A 17013-nucleotide genomic window follows, 5' to 3' on the forward strand; every position below is an offset into this window, starting at 1 on the left:
TAAGTCTCGGGGAACACAACAGTGACAACAGAATCCTTAACAAAGATGATAAAATCTGGCCAGAATTAGGAAAAGAACAACGGTAGAAGCAGCGGCAACAACTCATCCCAGTAGCTTTATCTAGTGACTACATTATTCTAGAAATGCAACAATGGTTCAAAATTAGGAATTTACTAGTACAAACACTATATTACTAGACCTAAGGAGACAAATAATATAATCATCTTCAATGATGTTGAAAAAGCTTTTGATAAAACTCATGCATTATAGATTTTTTTTTTAAACTAAAATAAGAAAGACTATGCCCTACAAACATACACACACACACACACCCCTACCTCAACCCAAAAGCCGTGACATACTGCTTAGTGCGGAAACCCTAAAAGTACTCCCGCTCAAGTCAGGACATAGACAAGAATACCCACTCTTAACCAACTTTTCACTCTAGAGGTACTAGCCAATACAATTAGACGAGAAGAAAGAACTACAGAGATAAATATTGGAAGAGATGAAATAAATTTGCAGATGCAATGACTGGATGTCTGAAAAACCTAAGATAATCAATTTAAAATGACTAAATAAGAATTCAGTATTGATACAAAATTAATAAACTGAAATTCATTGCCTTCAAATAGTGATATATAAGCAACAGTTAGAAGATATAAAGAGCCCGTTTACCACAGCAACAAAAGAGATAACATAATAAGGAAAAAATTTTAAAAATACTTGATCTACTGGCACCATTCAATATATCCTCTTTGAAATATTTTCCTTACTTGGCTTCTAGAACATTCCTGGCTTTCCACATGACTCTTTGGCCACTCCTTTGATTCCTCCTTCTCTCTCTTACTTCTCAATTTTAGAGTGTACCAGGACTCTTCTTTCTGTTGATATTCACTCTCTTGGTGATCTTATCTAATCTCATGGCTTTAAACATCATCTATATGCTGAGGACTCTCCAAAATTATATCTCTAGCTCACACCTCTCCCTTAAACTCCAGATTCTCATTCAACTGCTTCAGCACCTCTTCATAAATGTCCAATAAACATCTCAAGCAAGTTTAAAACAAAGACACTATTATACTCTCCCCCACACCTCACAGTCTTCCGCATCTCAGTGAGGAATGGCCACTCATTCTTCTCATTCAGGCCAGAAATCTTGGACACAATCCTTACACCTCCTACTCACACCTCATATCCAGATCCATCAGTAAATGTTAGTTCTACCTACAAAGCATATTCCAACCACTTCTACCACCTCCACTACTATTACTCTTGTCTAAGCCACCATCCTCTCTCACCTGGATTAATATGTCTCATGACTAGTTTCCCTATTTTCACCCTTGTCTTCCTCTTAGTCTACTCTAAACATGGTAGCCAGTCTACTTTTACTATGGCCCTACTAAAAACATAAACCAGATATCATTTCTATGCTCAAAACTCTCCAATGACTTCTCATCCAAAAAATAAAGTCCTTAAAATGGACTATAAGATCCTGCTCTTCCCCTCACTTACTGCTCTGCTCTCCTCATTGTTCCCTGAACACACAGGTATTCGTCTACCTCAGGACTTATGTATTATTTACTGTTCCCTCTGTCCGAAATGATTACATCCAAATATCCTCATGGTTCATTCTCTTACCTCCTTTTTTTAAAAAAAGTTTTTAAATTTATTTGGTTGCACCACATCTTAGTTGTGGCAGGCGGGCTCATTAGTTGCACCTTGCCAGCTCCTTAGTTGTGGCATGTGAACTCTTAGTTGCGGCATGCATGTGGGATCTAGTTCTCTGACCAGGGATCAAACCCAGGCCCCCTGCACTGGGAGCACGGAGTCTTAACCACTGCGCCACCAAGGAAGTCCCCTCTCTTACCTCCTTTTGATCTTTACCCAATCACGTTCTCAGTAAGGCCTCCCCTGGACATCACATCCAAAACTGCAACCTACTCCTCCTTAACATCACTAAAATACTAAATTCTATTAATTCAATGTTAATTAATTACAAGCTATTGCCCACAATGCAGTACCACAAAGAATACTATATCCATAATAGTCTAGAAAATTATTTGTGACTCTAAGAAATGCATATACAATCTAGTATCTATACAGTACAATACACTGTTTCTAGAACACAATACACTGTAAGAATCTAAAAGAACTTTCAAACCAAGACCAGTCCCTTTTCTATTACCTATTCCTTCTTATGCTTATGTTTACCAGCATCTAAATTGCCATTTTCTATCTATAAAAAATGTTATAGGAGAGAAAATTATCTTATTTTTAGAGAAAAGGATTCATTTTTTACAGCAATTCAAAGTACCATCCTCCATCTCCCCTGAGTATATTGAAATTGTTACTGAAAACAAGTCAAAGATGTAAATATGCATTAGTCATCAGGGAAATGCGAATCAAAACCACGAGATACCACTTCACACCCACTAGGATGGCTAGAATCAAAAAGTCAGATAACAAGTGTTAGTGAGAATGTAAAGCAATCTAAACCATCACACACTGCTGATGGGAATGAAAAATGGTACAGCCACCTTGGAAAACAGTCTGGTAGTGCCTCAAATTATTACCATATGACCCAGGAATTCCACTCCTAGGTATTTACCAAGAGAAATGAAAATATATATTCACAAAAAACTGGTACATGAATATTTATAGCAGAATTCTTCATAATAGCCAAAAGGTAGAAACAACTCAAATATCACTCAACAGATGAATGGATAAACAAAATGTGGTATATCCATTCAATGGACTAGTATTCATCAATAAAAAGGAATGAAGAACTGTTACAAGCTATAATATGGATGAATCTTGAAATACGGTGTGAAATAAATGAAACCAGTCATAAAAGACCACATATTATATGATTCCTTTCATATGAAACTCCAGAATAGGGAAATCTACAATGATGGAAAGTACATTAGTAGTTCCTTACTACTGGGGATGGGAGAAAGGGGGCAATATGGGAGTAAGAACTAAAGGGTATGGGCTTTCTTTCTGAGGTGATAAAAATTTTCTAAAATTGACTGTGTTAATGGTTACACATATCCATAAATATACTAAAACCACTTAATTGTACACTTTAAATAGGTGAAGTGTATAGTATGTGAATTATATCTCAAAGCTGCTAAAAAATGTAAATATGAATAAGAATGCAAAACTGACTACATAATCACAGTTATAGTGTTTAAAAACAAATTTAAGCTGTATTATATTTTAGTTGCTAAAGTTCAATTGCTACTAACCTAATTTTTAGGCTTGAAACCTGATAGACACCTTTAACTCTCCCTTGTCAATCATTCTCTCATGACCAACTAATCACCAAGTACCAATGATACTTTTTTAATTTTATTGAAGTACAGTTGATTTACAATGTTGTGTTCGTTTCTTCTGTACAGCAAAGTGACTCAGTTATACACACACACACACACACATATTCTTTTTCATATTCTTTTCCATTATGGTTTGTCACAGGATATTGAATATGGTTTCCTGTGCTATACAATAGGATCTTGTTGTATAATATTATATTATTATAATATATATTATATTATATATATAACTGCAAACTCCCAATCCTTCCCTCCTCTACTCCCCCTCCCCCTTGTCAACCACAAGTCTGCTCTCTGTAACTATGAGTCAATTTTCGTTTCATAGATATAGTTCTTTGTGTCATATTTTAGATTCCATATATAAGTGATATCATATAGTATTTCTTTCTCTTTCTGACTTACTTCACTTAGTATGATAATCTCTAGGTCCATCCATGTTGCTGCAAATGGCATTATTTCATTCTTTTTTATGGCTCAGTAATATTCCACTGTATATATATACCACATCTCCATTCATCTGTCGATGGACATTTAGGTTGTTTCCATGCCTTAGCAATGGTAAATAGTGCTGCTATGAACATGGGGAGGGGTGCATGTATCTTTTTGAATTAGTTTTGTTTGGGTATATGCCCAGGAGTGGGATTACTGGATCATATGGCAACTTTATTTGTAGTTTTTTGAGGAACCTCCATACTGTTCTCCATAGTGGCTGCACCAATTTACATTCCCACCAACAGTGTAGGAGGGTTCCCTTTTCTCCACACCTTCTCCAGCATTTGTTATTTGTAGACTTTTTAATGATGGCTATTCTAATCAGTGTGAGGTGGTACCTCACTGTAGTTTTAATTTGCATTTCTCTAATAATTAGCAATGTTGAGCATCTTTTCACATGTCTATTGGCCATCTGCATATCTTCTTTGGAGAAGTGTCTATTTAGGTCTTCTGCCCACTTTTGGATTGGCTTGTTTGTTTTTTTGTTGTTGAGTTGTATGAACTGTTTGTATATTTTGGAAATTAAGCCCTCGTCAGTCACATCATTTGCAAATATCTTCTCCCAGTCTGTAGGTTGTCTTTTCGTTTATTTTTTTTTACTTAATTTTATTTTGACTTACAATGTTGTGCCAATCTCTGCTGTACAGCAAAGTGACTCAGTTATACACATATAGACATTCTTTTTTTTTTAATTCTTTTCCATTATGGTTTATCACAGGATATTGAATATAGTTCCCTGTGCTATACAGTAGGACCTTTTTGTTTATCTTTTCATTTTATTTATGGTTTCCTTTGCTGTGCAAAAGCTTGTAAGTTTGATTAGGTCCCACCTGTTTATTTTTGCTTTTATTTCTATTGCCTTGGGAGACTGACCTAAGAAAACATTGGTACAATTTATGTCAGAGAATGTTTTGCCTATGTTTTCTTCTAGGAGTTTTATGGTGTCTTGTCTTATATTTAGGCCTTTGAGCCATTTTGAGTTTATTTTTGTGTATGGTGTGAGGGTGTGTTCTAACTTCATTGACTTACATGTGGCTGTCCAACTTTCCCAACGCCACCTGCTGAAGAGACTGTCTTTTCCTCAGCGTATATTCTACCAAACATACAAAGAAGAACTTATACCAATCCTTCTCAAACTCTTCCAAAAGATTAAAGAGGAAGGAACTCTCCCAAAAATATTTCATGAAGCCACCATCACCCTGATACCAAAACCAGACAAAGACAACTACCAACAAAGAAAATTACAGGCCAATATCTTTGATGAATATAGATGCAAAAATTCTCAACAAAATATTAGCAAACTGAATCCAACAACACATAAAAAAGGTCATATACCATGACCAAGCTGGATTCATGCCAGGGTCACAAGGATGGTTCAACATTCACAAATCAATCAATGTGATACACCCCATCAACAAAAAAAAGGACAAAAACCACATGATCACCTCAATAGGTGCAGAAAAAGCATCTGGTAAAATTCAACACCCATTCATGATAAAAAAACCCTTAGGAAAGTGGTACAGAGGGAACATATCTCAACATACTAAAAGCAATTTATGACAAACCCACAGCCAATATAATACTCAAAGGTGAAAAGCTAAAAGCCTTCCCACTAAATTCTGGAACAAGACAAGAATGCCCACTCTCACCACTTCTCTTCAACATAGTATTGGAAGTCCAATGATTTCTTCCACCATAATCTCTAACTCTTCCATGTTCTATGCCGCCATCCTTAGTCTGGGCTCTGTTACTTTATGTGCTATCCCTGTTCTTCTTACTATTTGCCTCTTCCAAATTAGCAAACAATGCCAGTTTTTAAACCCAATTACAATTTTCTCAATATCATCCTCATAAGGTTAATGTCCATCAAATCAAGTTTGAACTTCCCCTACCAGGATTCTGGATTTTCCAATCTGCTCCCACCTCTGTCCACCACCCAGCCTCATTTCCTAACACATTCAAAAGGAAAACACCTCATTCAAGGCAGAGCTGTCTCTTCACTGTCCCTTATAAATTCTACATGCATTCATTTCTCTGCCTTTTATCAGGCTACTCTACTCTGAATGCCTACTCTCCACACTTATCTATATCCTACAAATCATTCAAGATCTATTTCAAAGCCCCACATCACCCATGAAGGATTTGTGGAGAACTCCAACTACAAAGGATTTCTTGCATTTCCTAGCCCCTTTTAGGACTAACTGTCTGTGCCACTCATCTTAGCATTTGATTTATATGCCATGTATTTTAGTATTTGATTTACCTGTCACATATTTTAGCTTTTGATTTACCTACTATCTTATTGTATGCCATTCTATTATTCCATACAGAAACACCTTTCTTCAATAAGACTATCATCTCCATAAGACAAGGCCTATCACTTTTTTGGTATCACCAAGACCACACAGCACAGTGTTAGACCCAAAATACCCTCCCAAATTTATAGAATTACTTAGCTATTTTGAGATTAATTTAACTGAACAGTAACTGATCATCACATTTCCCATTATTTTGTTCATTTTCTACTATAAATGCAATTAATAAACCTGAAGTCTAAAAGGTGAATACAGTACCTTTTCATACTGACAGACAATTACATTATCTGTGTCAAACAGGTCCGGCACATCCTGCTCACTAACATCATCCCCAGAATTTAAAGGGTCCTAAAGATGAAAGATACTCACATTAATGAATTTCATGATGCTTTGAATTTTTTAAAGACAGAGGGACATATTCTCTCCCTCCAAGGACACAGAATAGTACTGTATTTAAAAGTAAAACAGCCTGAGTTTGAATCCCAACTTAGTCACTCAATAACCACAAGACTGACCTTTGGCAAGCTACTAAAACTCCTTGTATCTCAGTTTTCTCATCTGCAAAATGAGGACAGTAATAAGACTCATAAAACCCATAAGGCAGTGGTAATGTTAAATAACAAAAGGCAGTAAGATTTAGTATGGTACCTGGCACATATGTACGGCACCATAAACGATAGTTAATACATACCACTTACATGCTTCTTAATTATCACATTCCACAAAGATTTCACAGCATTTATTAGGATTAGAGCAGATATGATATGCTTCTACCCTAGCTGCCCTCTTTACCTCCACTCCCATCCCTTAAACCTCTCACTACCTCTAGTTAAGACCAACAAATATAGTAGCTGATTCCTAAATACTTAATACTGAGTTAAATTACAGTTTAAGATTAAAAGTTTAAATACTAGATACAAATAAGTCTCATTTTAAAGACAAAAGACAGGATTAACCTTAATTGTTATTCCTCTTGGTTCCAAAGTATATTAAAGTACAAATGCTATAAATTTTTAAAAGTTTCAGCTCAAAAATAATCCTCACCTCTTCCACAAGGTCTACTTGAGGGTCTTCATTATCACTACTGTTGGCCATTGAATCTTCATTTGATATACTGCTGGCTTCTTCAAATACCTTCAGGTCTCCCGCATCAGTAATCCCTAGAAATTTGTTCTCATCTACATCTCTTGTACTTCCTATTTCATCACTGGAAGCTGTATCTCCAGTTCCATCTATTTGAATTATCTCGTTAATATCATCATCAGTTACCTGAAGCCTTAAATCCATCTGAGAATTAGAATCCTAAAAAGAGAAATAAATGCAATAAAGTTTTTTCCTGTCAAACAAGGTATATAAAACATTGGATCACACAAAATATAAAATTACTTAAACAGTTCACAAGTGGCCTCTGAAAACATATTCCTTCCCTGTCAGATGATATTCCCTAATTTTGAATTTTAGAACACTCCTAGCATTTCTGTATAAGATGGGAATAACTTTTAAGTTGTAAATAAAGTAAACCCACTTACGGTCATACATAGACAGCAAATCAGTTGACTGTTTTCAGATAATGTTTACCAGTTTTTATACATACTATCTTAAGTTTATATACCTCTTAGGTTTTAACTATTTTATTTTAAACAATAATTCAATGAAGTAGAAAGGACAAGTGACATCATGCTCAATGGATAAATAAAAAATATAAAGGATTGTACTAACTAGAATAAACCAAATACAAAAGGACAAATATAAATCAAAACTGACAGAACTGAAAAGATTAACAGACAAATTCACAAACATAGTTGGAGAATTCAGCATTCTTCTTCTTACTAATCAATAAAAAAAGCAGACTGAAATTCAGTAAGAATGTAGAAGCACTGAACAACACAATCAACCAGCATAACCTAATTGGCATTTATAGAATACTCCACCCCCAAAGAGCCAAATGCACATTCTTTTCAAGAGCACACAGAATGTTCACCAAGATGGACCACATTCTGGATCATAAAACAAATCTTGGCAACTTTAACACATACAAAGTATGTTCTCTTAGCACAAAGGAATTAAATCAGAAATCAGTAACAGAAAAATCTGGAAAATCCTCAAATATTTACAAATTAAACAACACACTTTTAAATACACATGGGTCAAAGAAGAAGTCACAAGGGAAATTAAAACATAATTTTAATTGAATGCAAACAAAAACATTACATTTCGAAACCTGAGATGTAGCTAAAGCAGTGCCTAGAGGGAATTTATAGCATTGCATGACTATATAAGAGAAGAAGCAAGTCTCAATCACTGGCCTAAAATTCCACCTTAAGAAACTAAAAAAGAGAAGATCAAATTAAGTTCATAGCAAATAAGGAAATAAAAAGAAAAATACATGAAACTGAGAACAGAAAAAGTCAATTAGACCAAAAGTTCATTCCTTGAAAAGATGAATAAAAATGAAAAAACGTAGCCAGACTAACAAAAAGAGAAAAGAAATGATATTACTAATTAAGGATAGGGTGTCACCATAGATCCCCAAAACATTAAAAGGATAAGGAAACTGTTTTAGATCATTTGGGCTGCTATAACAAAATACCATAAGCTAGGTAGCTTATTAACAATGGAAATTTATTTTTCACAATTCTGGAGGCTGAGAAGCCTGAGATCAAGGCACCAGCAGATCTGGTATCTGGTAGAGCCCACTTTCTGGTTCACAGACGATGGCTTCTCACTGTGTCCTCATATGGCAGAGGGGCTAGGGAGCCCTGTGGGGTCGCTTATAAGGTAACTAATCCCATTAATTGAAGACTCCATCCTCATGACCTAATCGCCTCCCAAAGGCCCCACCTCCTAATTACCATCACCTTTTGGGGGTTAGGATTTCAACATATTAATTTGGGGGTTACATAAACATTCAGACTGATGTAAGGCAATTTACAAAAATTGTATGGCTGTATAGTAGCAATAAACAATTGGAAACTGAAATTAAATAACAGCACTATTTAAAGCAGCAAGAGAAAAGCAACTCATCACATACAAAGGATCCTCGGTAAGATAACAAGCAGATTTCTCACCAGAAACTTTGAAAACAAAAAGGCAGTGGTATGACATATATTTAAAGTGCTGAGGGACTTCCCTGGTGGTCCAGTGGTTAAGATTCCACGCTTCCAATGCAGGGGGCATGGGTTCGATCCCTGGTCAGGGAACTAGGATCTCACGTGCCACGTGGTGTGGCCAAAGAAAAAGAAAAAAAATGAAGTGCTGAAAGAAAAGACTAAACTAGGAATTCTATATCTGGGAAACTGTCCTGCAAATAAGGCATTTCCAGGTAAAAGCTGAAGGAGTTTATTACTACTAGGTCTACCCTACAATAAATACTAAAGGGAGTCCTTTAAATTGGCATGAAAGGAAGCTAGACAGTAATCTGAAGCCACACAAAAATATAAAGTTCTCTGGTAAAGATAAATACAATGACACATATAAAAACCAGTATTATCATATTTTGGTTTGTTAACTGTACTTTTTAGTCCTCTATGAGATTTAAGAGATAAGAGCATTAAAAACTATAATTATAAATCTATATCGAGTACACAATATATAAAGACATAATTTGGGACATCAATGATATAAAGTGGGGGAGGGTAGAGCTGAAAAGCAGCAGAGTTTTTATATAAAATTAAAGGTGAGTTGGTATCAGTTCAAAATAGATTATTACAACTTTAAGATGCTATAAGTAATCTCCATGATAACCACAATGAAAATACCTATAGAGAACACACAAAAGGAAATGAGAAAACAATCAAAATGTGTCATTACAAAAAAACTACACACAAAAGAATGTAATAAGGGAGGAAATAAGGGAGAAAATAAGGGACAAGAAAGCTAAAAGACACACAGAAAACAAAATAGCAAGAGTAACCTCTCCCCTATTAGTAATTACTTTAAATGTAAGTGGATTAAACTCCCCAACCAAAAGCAACAGACTGGCAAAATGGATAAACAGTATCCAGTTACATGCTGTCTACCAGAGACTCACCTTAGGTCTAAGGACACACAAGGTTGAAAGTAAAATGATGGAAAAAGATATTCCATGCAAATAGTAACCACAAGAGTTGGGGAAACTATGCTAATAACAGACAAAATAGACTTTAATTCAAATACTGTTACAAGAAACAAAAAAAACATTATATAATGATAAAAGAATTAATTCACCAAGAAGATATAACAATTACAAATATATATGCACCAAACATCAGAGCTCCTAAATATATGCAACAAAAAGGGAGAAATAGCTCTGCAGTAATAGTAGGAAACTTTAATACTCCACTTTCAATAATGAATAGAACCACCAGACAAAATATCAATAAGGAAATAAAGAACTTGAGCATGACAGACTAACTGTACCTAACAAACATATACAAAACATGCAAAATAGCAGGATACACATTTTTCTCAAGTACACACAGAATGTTCTCCAGGATAGGCCATAAATTAGGCCACAGAACAAATCTTAGTATTTAAAAGGATTGAAATCATACAAAGTATCTTTTCTGATCACAATGGAATGAAACCAGAAATTAACAGCAGAAGGAAAACTGGAAAATCCACAAGATGTAGAAGTTAAATAACAGACTCAAAAAAAAAAAAAAATCAATGGGCCAAAGAAGAAACAAAAAAAAACTCAAAATCTTTTGTCAAAAGATAAAAAAATATCTCGAGACAAATGAAAACACAGCATACCAAAACATATGGGATTCTGCAAACAAAGTGCTAAGACAGAAATTTATAGCTGTAAATGCTCATATTAAAAAAGGAGAAAGATCTCATATTAACAACCTTAAGGAACTAGAAGAAGAACAAATAAAGCCAAAGCTAGTAGAAGGAAGGAAATAATAGCAATTAGGGCAGAGATAAAGTAAAGAATAGAAAAACAATAGAGAAACTAAACAAAACCAAAAAAGATCAATAAAATTTATAAACCTTTGGCTAGATTGATGAAGAAAAAAAGAGAGAAGACTCAAATAACTAAAATCAGAAATAAAGAAACTTTACTAGTGATTTTACAGGAATAAAAAGAATTATAAGACTAACTGTATGTCAACAAACTGGATAACCCAGGTGAAATGAACTAATTCCTAAAAACACAAAACCTAGCAAGACTGAATCATGAAGAAGGAGAAAATATTAATAGACTTATAACCAGTAATGAGATTCAATTAGTCATCAAAAACCTCTCAACAAAGAAATGCCCAGGACCAGATGGCTTCACTAAAGAATTCTACCAAACACTCAAAGAAGAATTAACACCAATCCTCAAAAATCTTCAACAAGGGAATTATCTGGCAGTCCAGTGGCTAAGACTTTGCACTCTCACTGCGAGGGCCCAAGTTCAGTCCCTGGTCAGGGAACTAAGATCCCACCAGCCACACAACATGGCCAAAAAAAAAAAAAAAATCCTCAACAAAATATTAACAGAATTCAACAGCACATTAAAAGGATCATACACCATGACCAAATGAGATTTATTCCTGAAATGCAAAAGTGGGTCAACATATGAAAAATCAATGTAATACAACACATTAACACATTGAAGAGGGGAAAAAACAACAATCACCTAAACTAATGCAAAAAAAGCATTTGACAAAATTCAACACCCTTTCATGATTTAAAATAAAAACAAACACTCAAACTAGGAATAGAAAGAAATTACCTCAACATAATAAAATTGACCTATGAGAAACTCTCAGCTAACAGCATATTCAATGGTGAAAACTGAAAGCTTTTCCTCTAAAATCAGGAACAAGGCATGGGTGCCCACTCTTGCCACTTCTATTCAACATAGTACTAGAAGTCCTAGCTAGGGCAATTAAGCAAGATAAAGAAATAAAAGGCATCCGAATTAAAAAGGAAGTAGTAAAACTGGCTCTGTTTGCAGATGACATAATGTTCTATGTACAAAACCCCCAAAATTCCATACACACACAAAAATGTTAGAACTAATGAATTCAGCAAAATGTACAAAACAACATACAAAAACCAGTTGCATTTCTATACACTAACAATTAACAACCTGAAAACAAAGTTAAGAAAGCAATTCCATTTACAAAACCACCAAATAGAATACTTAGGAGTAAACATAACCAAGGAGGAAAAAGACTTGTTCACTAAAAACTACAAAACATTGCCAAAAGGAGTTAAAAATGATACAAATAAATGAGAAGACATTCCATGTTTATGGATTAGAAGAGTTAATATTATTAAAATGTTGATACTACCCAAAGACAACTAAGATTCACTGCAATCCCTATCAAAATCCAAATGACATTTTTGGTGCGAATGGAATAGTAAAGCATCTTGAAATTCATATGCAATCTCAAGGGACCCTGAATAACCAAAACAATCTTGAAAAAGAAAACACAGTTGGAGGTCCCATTCATCCTGATTTCAAAGCTTGCTACAAAACTACAGTAGTCAAAACAGTGTATTTGCATAAAGACAGACAAAAGACCAATAGAACAGAGAGATCAGAAATAAACTCTCACATATATGATCAAATGATCTTCTACAAAAGTGACAAGACCATTCAACAGAGAAAGGACAATCTTTTCAACAAATGCTAAGAAAACTATATATCCACATGCAAAAGAATGAAGTTGGTCCCCTACCTTACACCATATACAAAAATTAACTCAAAATGGATTAAAAAGTTAAACGTAAGAGCTAAAACTACAAAACTCTTAGGAAAAAAATCATAGAGGAGAATCTTCATGACACTGAATTTGGGAATAATTTCTTAGATATGATACCAAAAGCATAGGCAAAAAAAAAAAAAAAGATAAAATGGACTTCATCGAAATTAAAACCTTTGTGCATCAAAGGACACTATCAACAAAGTGAAAAGGTAACCCACAAGATGGGAGAAAATATGTGCAAATCATATATCTGATGAGTTAATATCCATCAATATTAATCAATATTAACTCATCAATATGAGTTAATATTATAATTTAAAATAAATTAAAATATATTTTAAAACGCCTACACTCAACAACAAAACGAAAAACTTGATTTAAAAATGCGCAAAGAACGTAGACATTTCTCCAAAGAAAATATACAAATGGCAATAAGCACATGAAAAGATGTTCAGTATCACTAATCATTAGGGAAATGCAAATCCAAACCACAGTAAGATACCACCTCATAGCCATTAGGATGGCTATTATCAAAGAAAAAAAACAAACAGAAAATAAGTGTTGGTGAGAACGTGGAGAAATTGTGCACTGCTGGTGGGAATGTAAAATGGTGCAGCTGCTATGGAACACTACAGTAGTTCCTTAAAAAATTATAAACAGAATTGTCATATGACCCAGCACCATATCTGGCTACATATTTGAAAGCAGGGAATCAAGGAGATATTTGTATACCCAAGTTTACAGTAGCATTAGACACAACTGTCAAAAGGTATAAGCAATCCAAGTGTTCATGGATGGATGAATGAATTAACAAAATACAGTATATATACACAATGGAATGTTATTTAAGCATAAAAAGGAAGAAAATTCTAATATATGCTACAACATGGATGAACATGAGACATTATGCTAAGTGAAAAGGGACACAAAAGGACAAATACTATTTGACCTCCTGCTTTGAGATACCTATAGTCAAATTCATAGAGACAGAAAGTAGAATGGTAGCTGCCAGGGGCTGGGGGAAGATACAAATGGGAAGTTATTGTTCAATGGGTACAGAATTTCAATTTGGGAAAATAAAAAATGTTCCAGAGATGGATGGTGAGGACTGTTGCACAAGAATGTGACTGCACCTAATGCCACTGAACTGTACAGTAAAAAATGGTTAAAAGGTAAATTTTTACAACAGACAAAATCAATGGTGTAAACTGTCAAGTATGTGGTAAAACTGATAAAGAGTGCTGGTGGCAGGAAAAATTGCACAACTTCTTGAAACTATTGTGGCAATGTACTTGAAGAACCACGGAAATTTTTAGCTTTTTTCCTCAATAATCCTACCTTTGAAAATAATATTTTTAAAATTAATGCAAATGAAGCTTAAAATATAAATAACGTTGTGCTTTATGGTGTGTATTATTATTTATGACAGCACCCAAAACCATGAAACACTTAGATAAAAATAGAATATGTGCAATATATGTATGTTGAGAACTATAAAACTTTAAAAGTCAAAGACCTAAATAAAAAATGTAGCAATAAATTGGAACACTCATTGTGAAGATGTCAATTCTCCCCTTGTTGATCTATAGATCCAACAAAACCCGTATCAGAATCCCAGCAGCTTTTTTTGTAAAAAATGACAAGCTCATTCTAACATTTAGATGGAAAAGCAAAGAATTAGAATAACCAAAATAACTTTGAAAAAGAATAAAGTTAAGAAACTCGGGGCTTCCCTGGTGGCGCAGTGGTTGAGAATCTGCTCGCCAATGCAGGGGACACGGGTTCGAGCCCTGGTCTGGGAGGATCCCACATGCCGCAGAGCAACTAGGCCCGTGAGCCACAACTACTGAGCCTGCGCAACTGGAGCCTGTGCTCCGCGACGAGAGAGGCCACAACAGTGAGAGGCCCGCGCACCACGATGAAGAGTGGCCCCCACTTGCCACAACTAGAGAAAGCCCTCGCACAGAAACGAAGACCCAACACAGCAAAAATAAATTAATTAATTAATAAACTCCTACCCCCAACATCTTCTTAAAAAAAAAAAAAACAAGAAACTCATACTCTCTGATGTCCAGACTTACTACAAAGCTGACATAATCAAGACAGTGTGGTGCTAGTGAAAAGATAGACACATGAATTAATGAAACAGAGTGGAAGTCCAGATATAAACCAACATACATTATGATAACTGATTTTCATTAAAGGTGAACGTGCTTTAAACACTCAATGTGATTTAGGCAACTCAATGGAGACAGGGTAGTCTTTTTAACAAATAATGCTAAAACAACTGAATAGCCATCCATATGCAAAAAAAAAAAAACCCTAAACCCTAACCTTGCACTATACACAAAAATTAACTCTAAAACGGATCACAGTCCTAAATGTAAAATCCATAAAGTTTTTAGAAGCATTCAATGATCTTCACAACCTTTGGTTAGATAAGACACATTAGCAGAAATCAAAAGGAAAAAAGAATAAATTAGACTTCATCAAAATCACAAACTTCTCTCCTAAAGACAGCGTTAAATAGCAAGGACATGAAGCAACTACAACTCTTACCCACTGGGAGCAGAAATTTGCATTCCACCATACACTGCTGCTGGGAATACAGCCACTTTGGAAATGAGTTTGGCAGTTTCTTATAAGCATACAGGTATCATATGACCTAGAAATCCCACTCCTAGGTATTTACTCGAAAGTAAAGAAAACCTAAGTCCACACCAAAAAGGAAGGAAGGGAGGGAGCGAGAGAGAAAGGAAGGGAGGAAACCCACAAACCCACACATGAATGTTTTTAGGGGATTCGTTCACAAAAGCCCAAACTGGAAACATCCAAATGTCCAAATGGTGAATGGATAAACAAATTGTGGCACAATGGAATATACTAATATATGCAAAAACATGAATGAACTGCGAATATATCATATTAAAGTTACATAATGCATGATTCCATTTGTTTGACATTCTGAAAAAGGCAAGCCTATACCAAAAGAAAACACATCAGTGAGTGCCAGGGACCAGATGTGAAGGGAGGGTATTGGCTACACAGGGGCCTAAGGGACCTCTTTGGGGTGATGGAAATGTTCTGTATCTCAACTGTGATACTGGTTATATAACTCCAAGTGTTTTGTCAAAATTCATAAGTACATCTAAAAACTGTACACCTAAATAAAGGTGAACTTTACTGTATGTAGATACTACCCCAATAAATCTAATTGTGTGAAAAGTAAATTATGGTAAGGTTAGTCCTGGGCCTAATCACATGTTGGAATTGGCTTTTCATGTTAATAGCAACAAGTACTGAAAACCTTACACCGCAAGATCTTTTGTTACAAAATGAATCAGCGCTCCCATGGTACTTTACCAGATTAGTATAAGCTTATTAAGGAATATTAAAGATTCCAGGACTCTTGTAATTGAATTCACGTAGCATCATCTTATTTTACCTATATCAGTGAGGTCCTCTTTATTCTGGGAAAAGAGTAAGATTACAAATCCAAATTTAATATCAATAACTGCAAAAGAGTTTCGTCACTCTCAACTTCTTTCTTCAGAAGCACTTCCACCAAGCATGAGAAAGTTCGTATGATTATCTGACTCCAATCTCCTTTTCCAAGGTGGTAGTTTAACCAAAATAGCAGGCAGTTTTGCAGCAACATCCATAATTGATACCACAGGCCCATGAATAGGAAGATTTAAGCCTTTCATATGGCAAACATCCACTACATAGATCAATGAACTTCTCCAAGTCAAATTGTTATTAGGAGGTTTCCACTGTCTCTCAACAATAGTTAATGTCTCCCCAAGGATCAATTAAGGGCTTCAAGTACTGTCCTTTGAAAAGTCATAAAAAATTTGCATAAAAAAGAATAGAACATTTTCCCCACACTTTTTGACAAATGTCTTGGAAAAGATAATGACTGGAAATTAAATTGGAAATCATTAAATCAATTTAAATCATTAAATTGGAAAATTTAATAATTCAATTAAATTCGAATGCATTTGAGTGTCACGGCAGCCGACAATACTTCTTTTAGAATTATTGGCTGGGTCTCAGCACTAAGGTATGCCATGTGCTGAAACAGACATTGAAATACTCTCTCCACTGAAGCAGCAAAACCATGTGTTGCCAAGCATCTCAGGGGCTCCATCAGTACAGAGAGTACCAAATTCTGTTCATCTA

At 34.9% G+C, this 17013-nt stretch overlaps 1 protein-coding gene across 1 annotated transcript in view; it reads right to left on the minus strand.

The window, feature by feature from the left end:
• The window catches only part of GTF2A1L (general transcription factor IIA subunit 1 like), a 62911-nt gene that overhangs the window by 1264 nt on the left and 44634 nt on the right, over positions 1-17013 (minus strand). Inside the window, exons 9-10 of the mRNA XM_067703029.1 lie at positions 7190-7447; positions 6404-6493 (exon numbers count right to left, since the gene is read on the minus strand). Of these exons, the coding sequence (XP_067559130.1) occupies positions 6404-6493; positions 7190-7447 (348 nt within the window). The remainder of the gene's footprint in view (positions 1-6403; positions 6494-7189; positions 7448-17013) is intronic.

Source organism: Pseudorca crassidens, chromosome 14 (genome assembly GCF_039906515.1).
Source record: "Pseudorca crassidens isolate mPseCra1 chromosome 14, mPseCra1.hap1, whole genome shotgun sequence".
NCBI lineage: Eukaryota > Metazoa > Chordata > Mammalia > Artiodactyla > Delphinidae > Pseudorca > Pseudorca crassidens.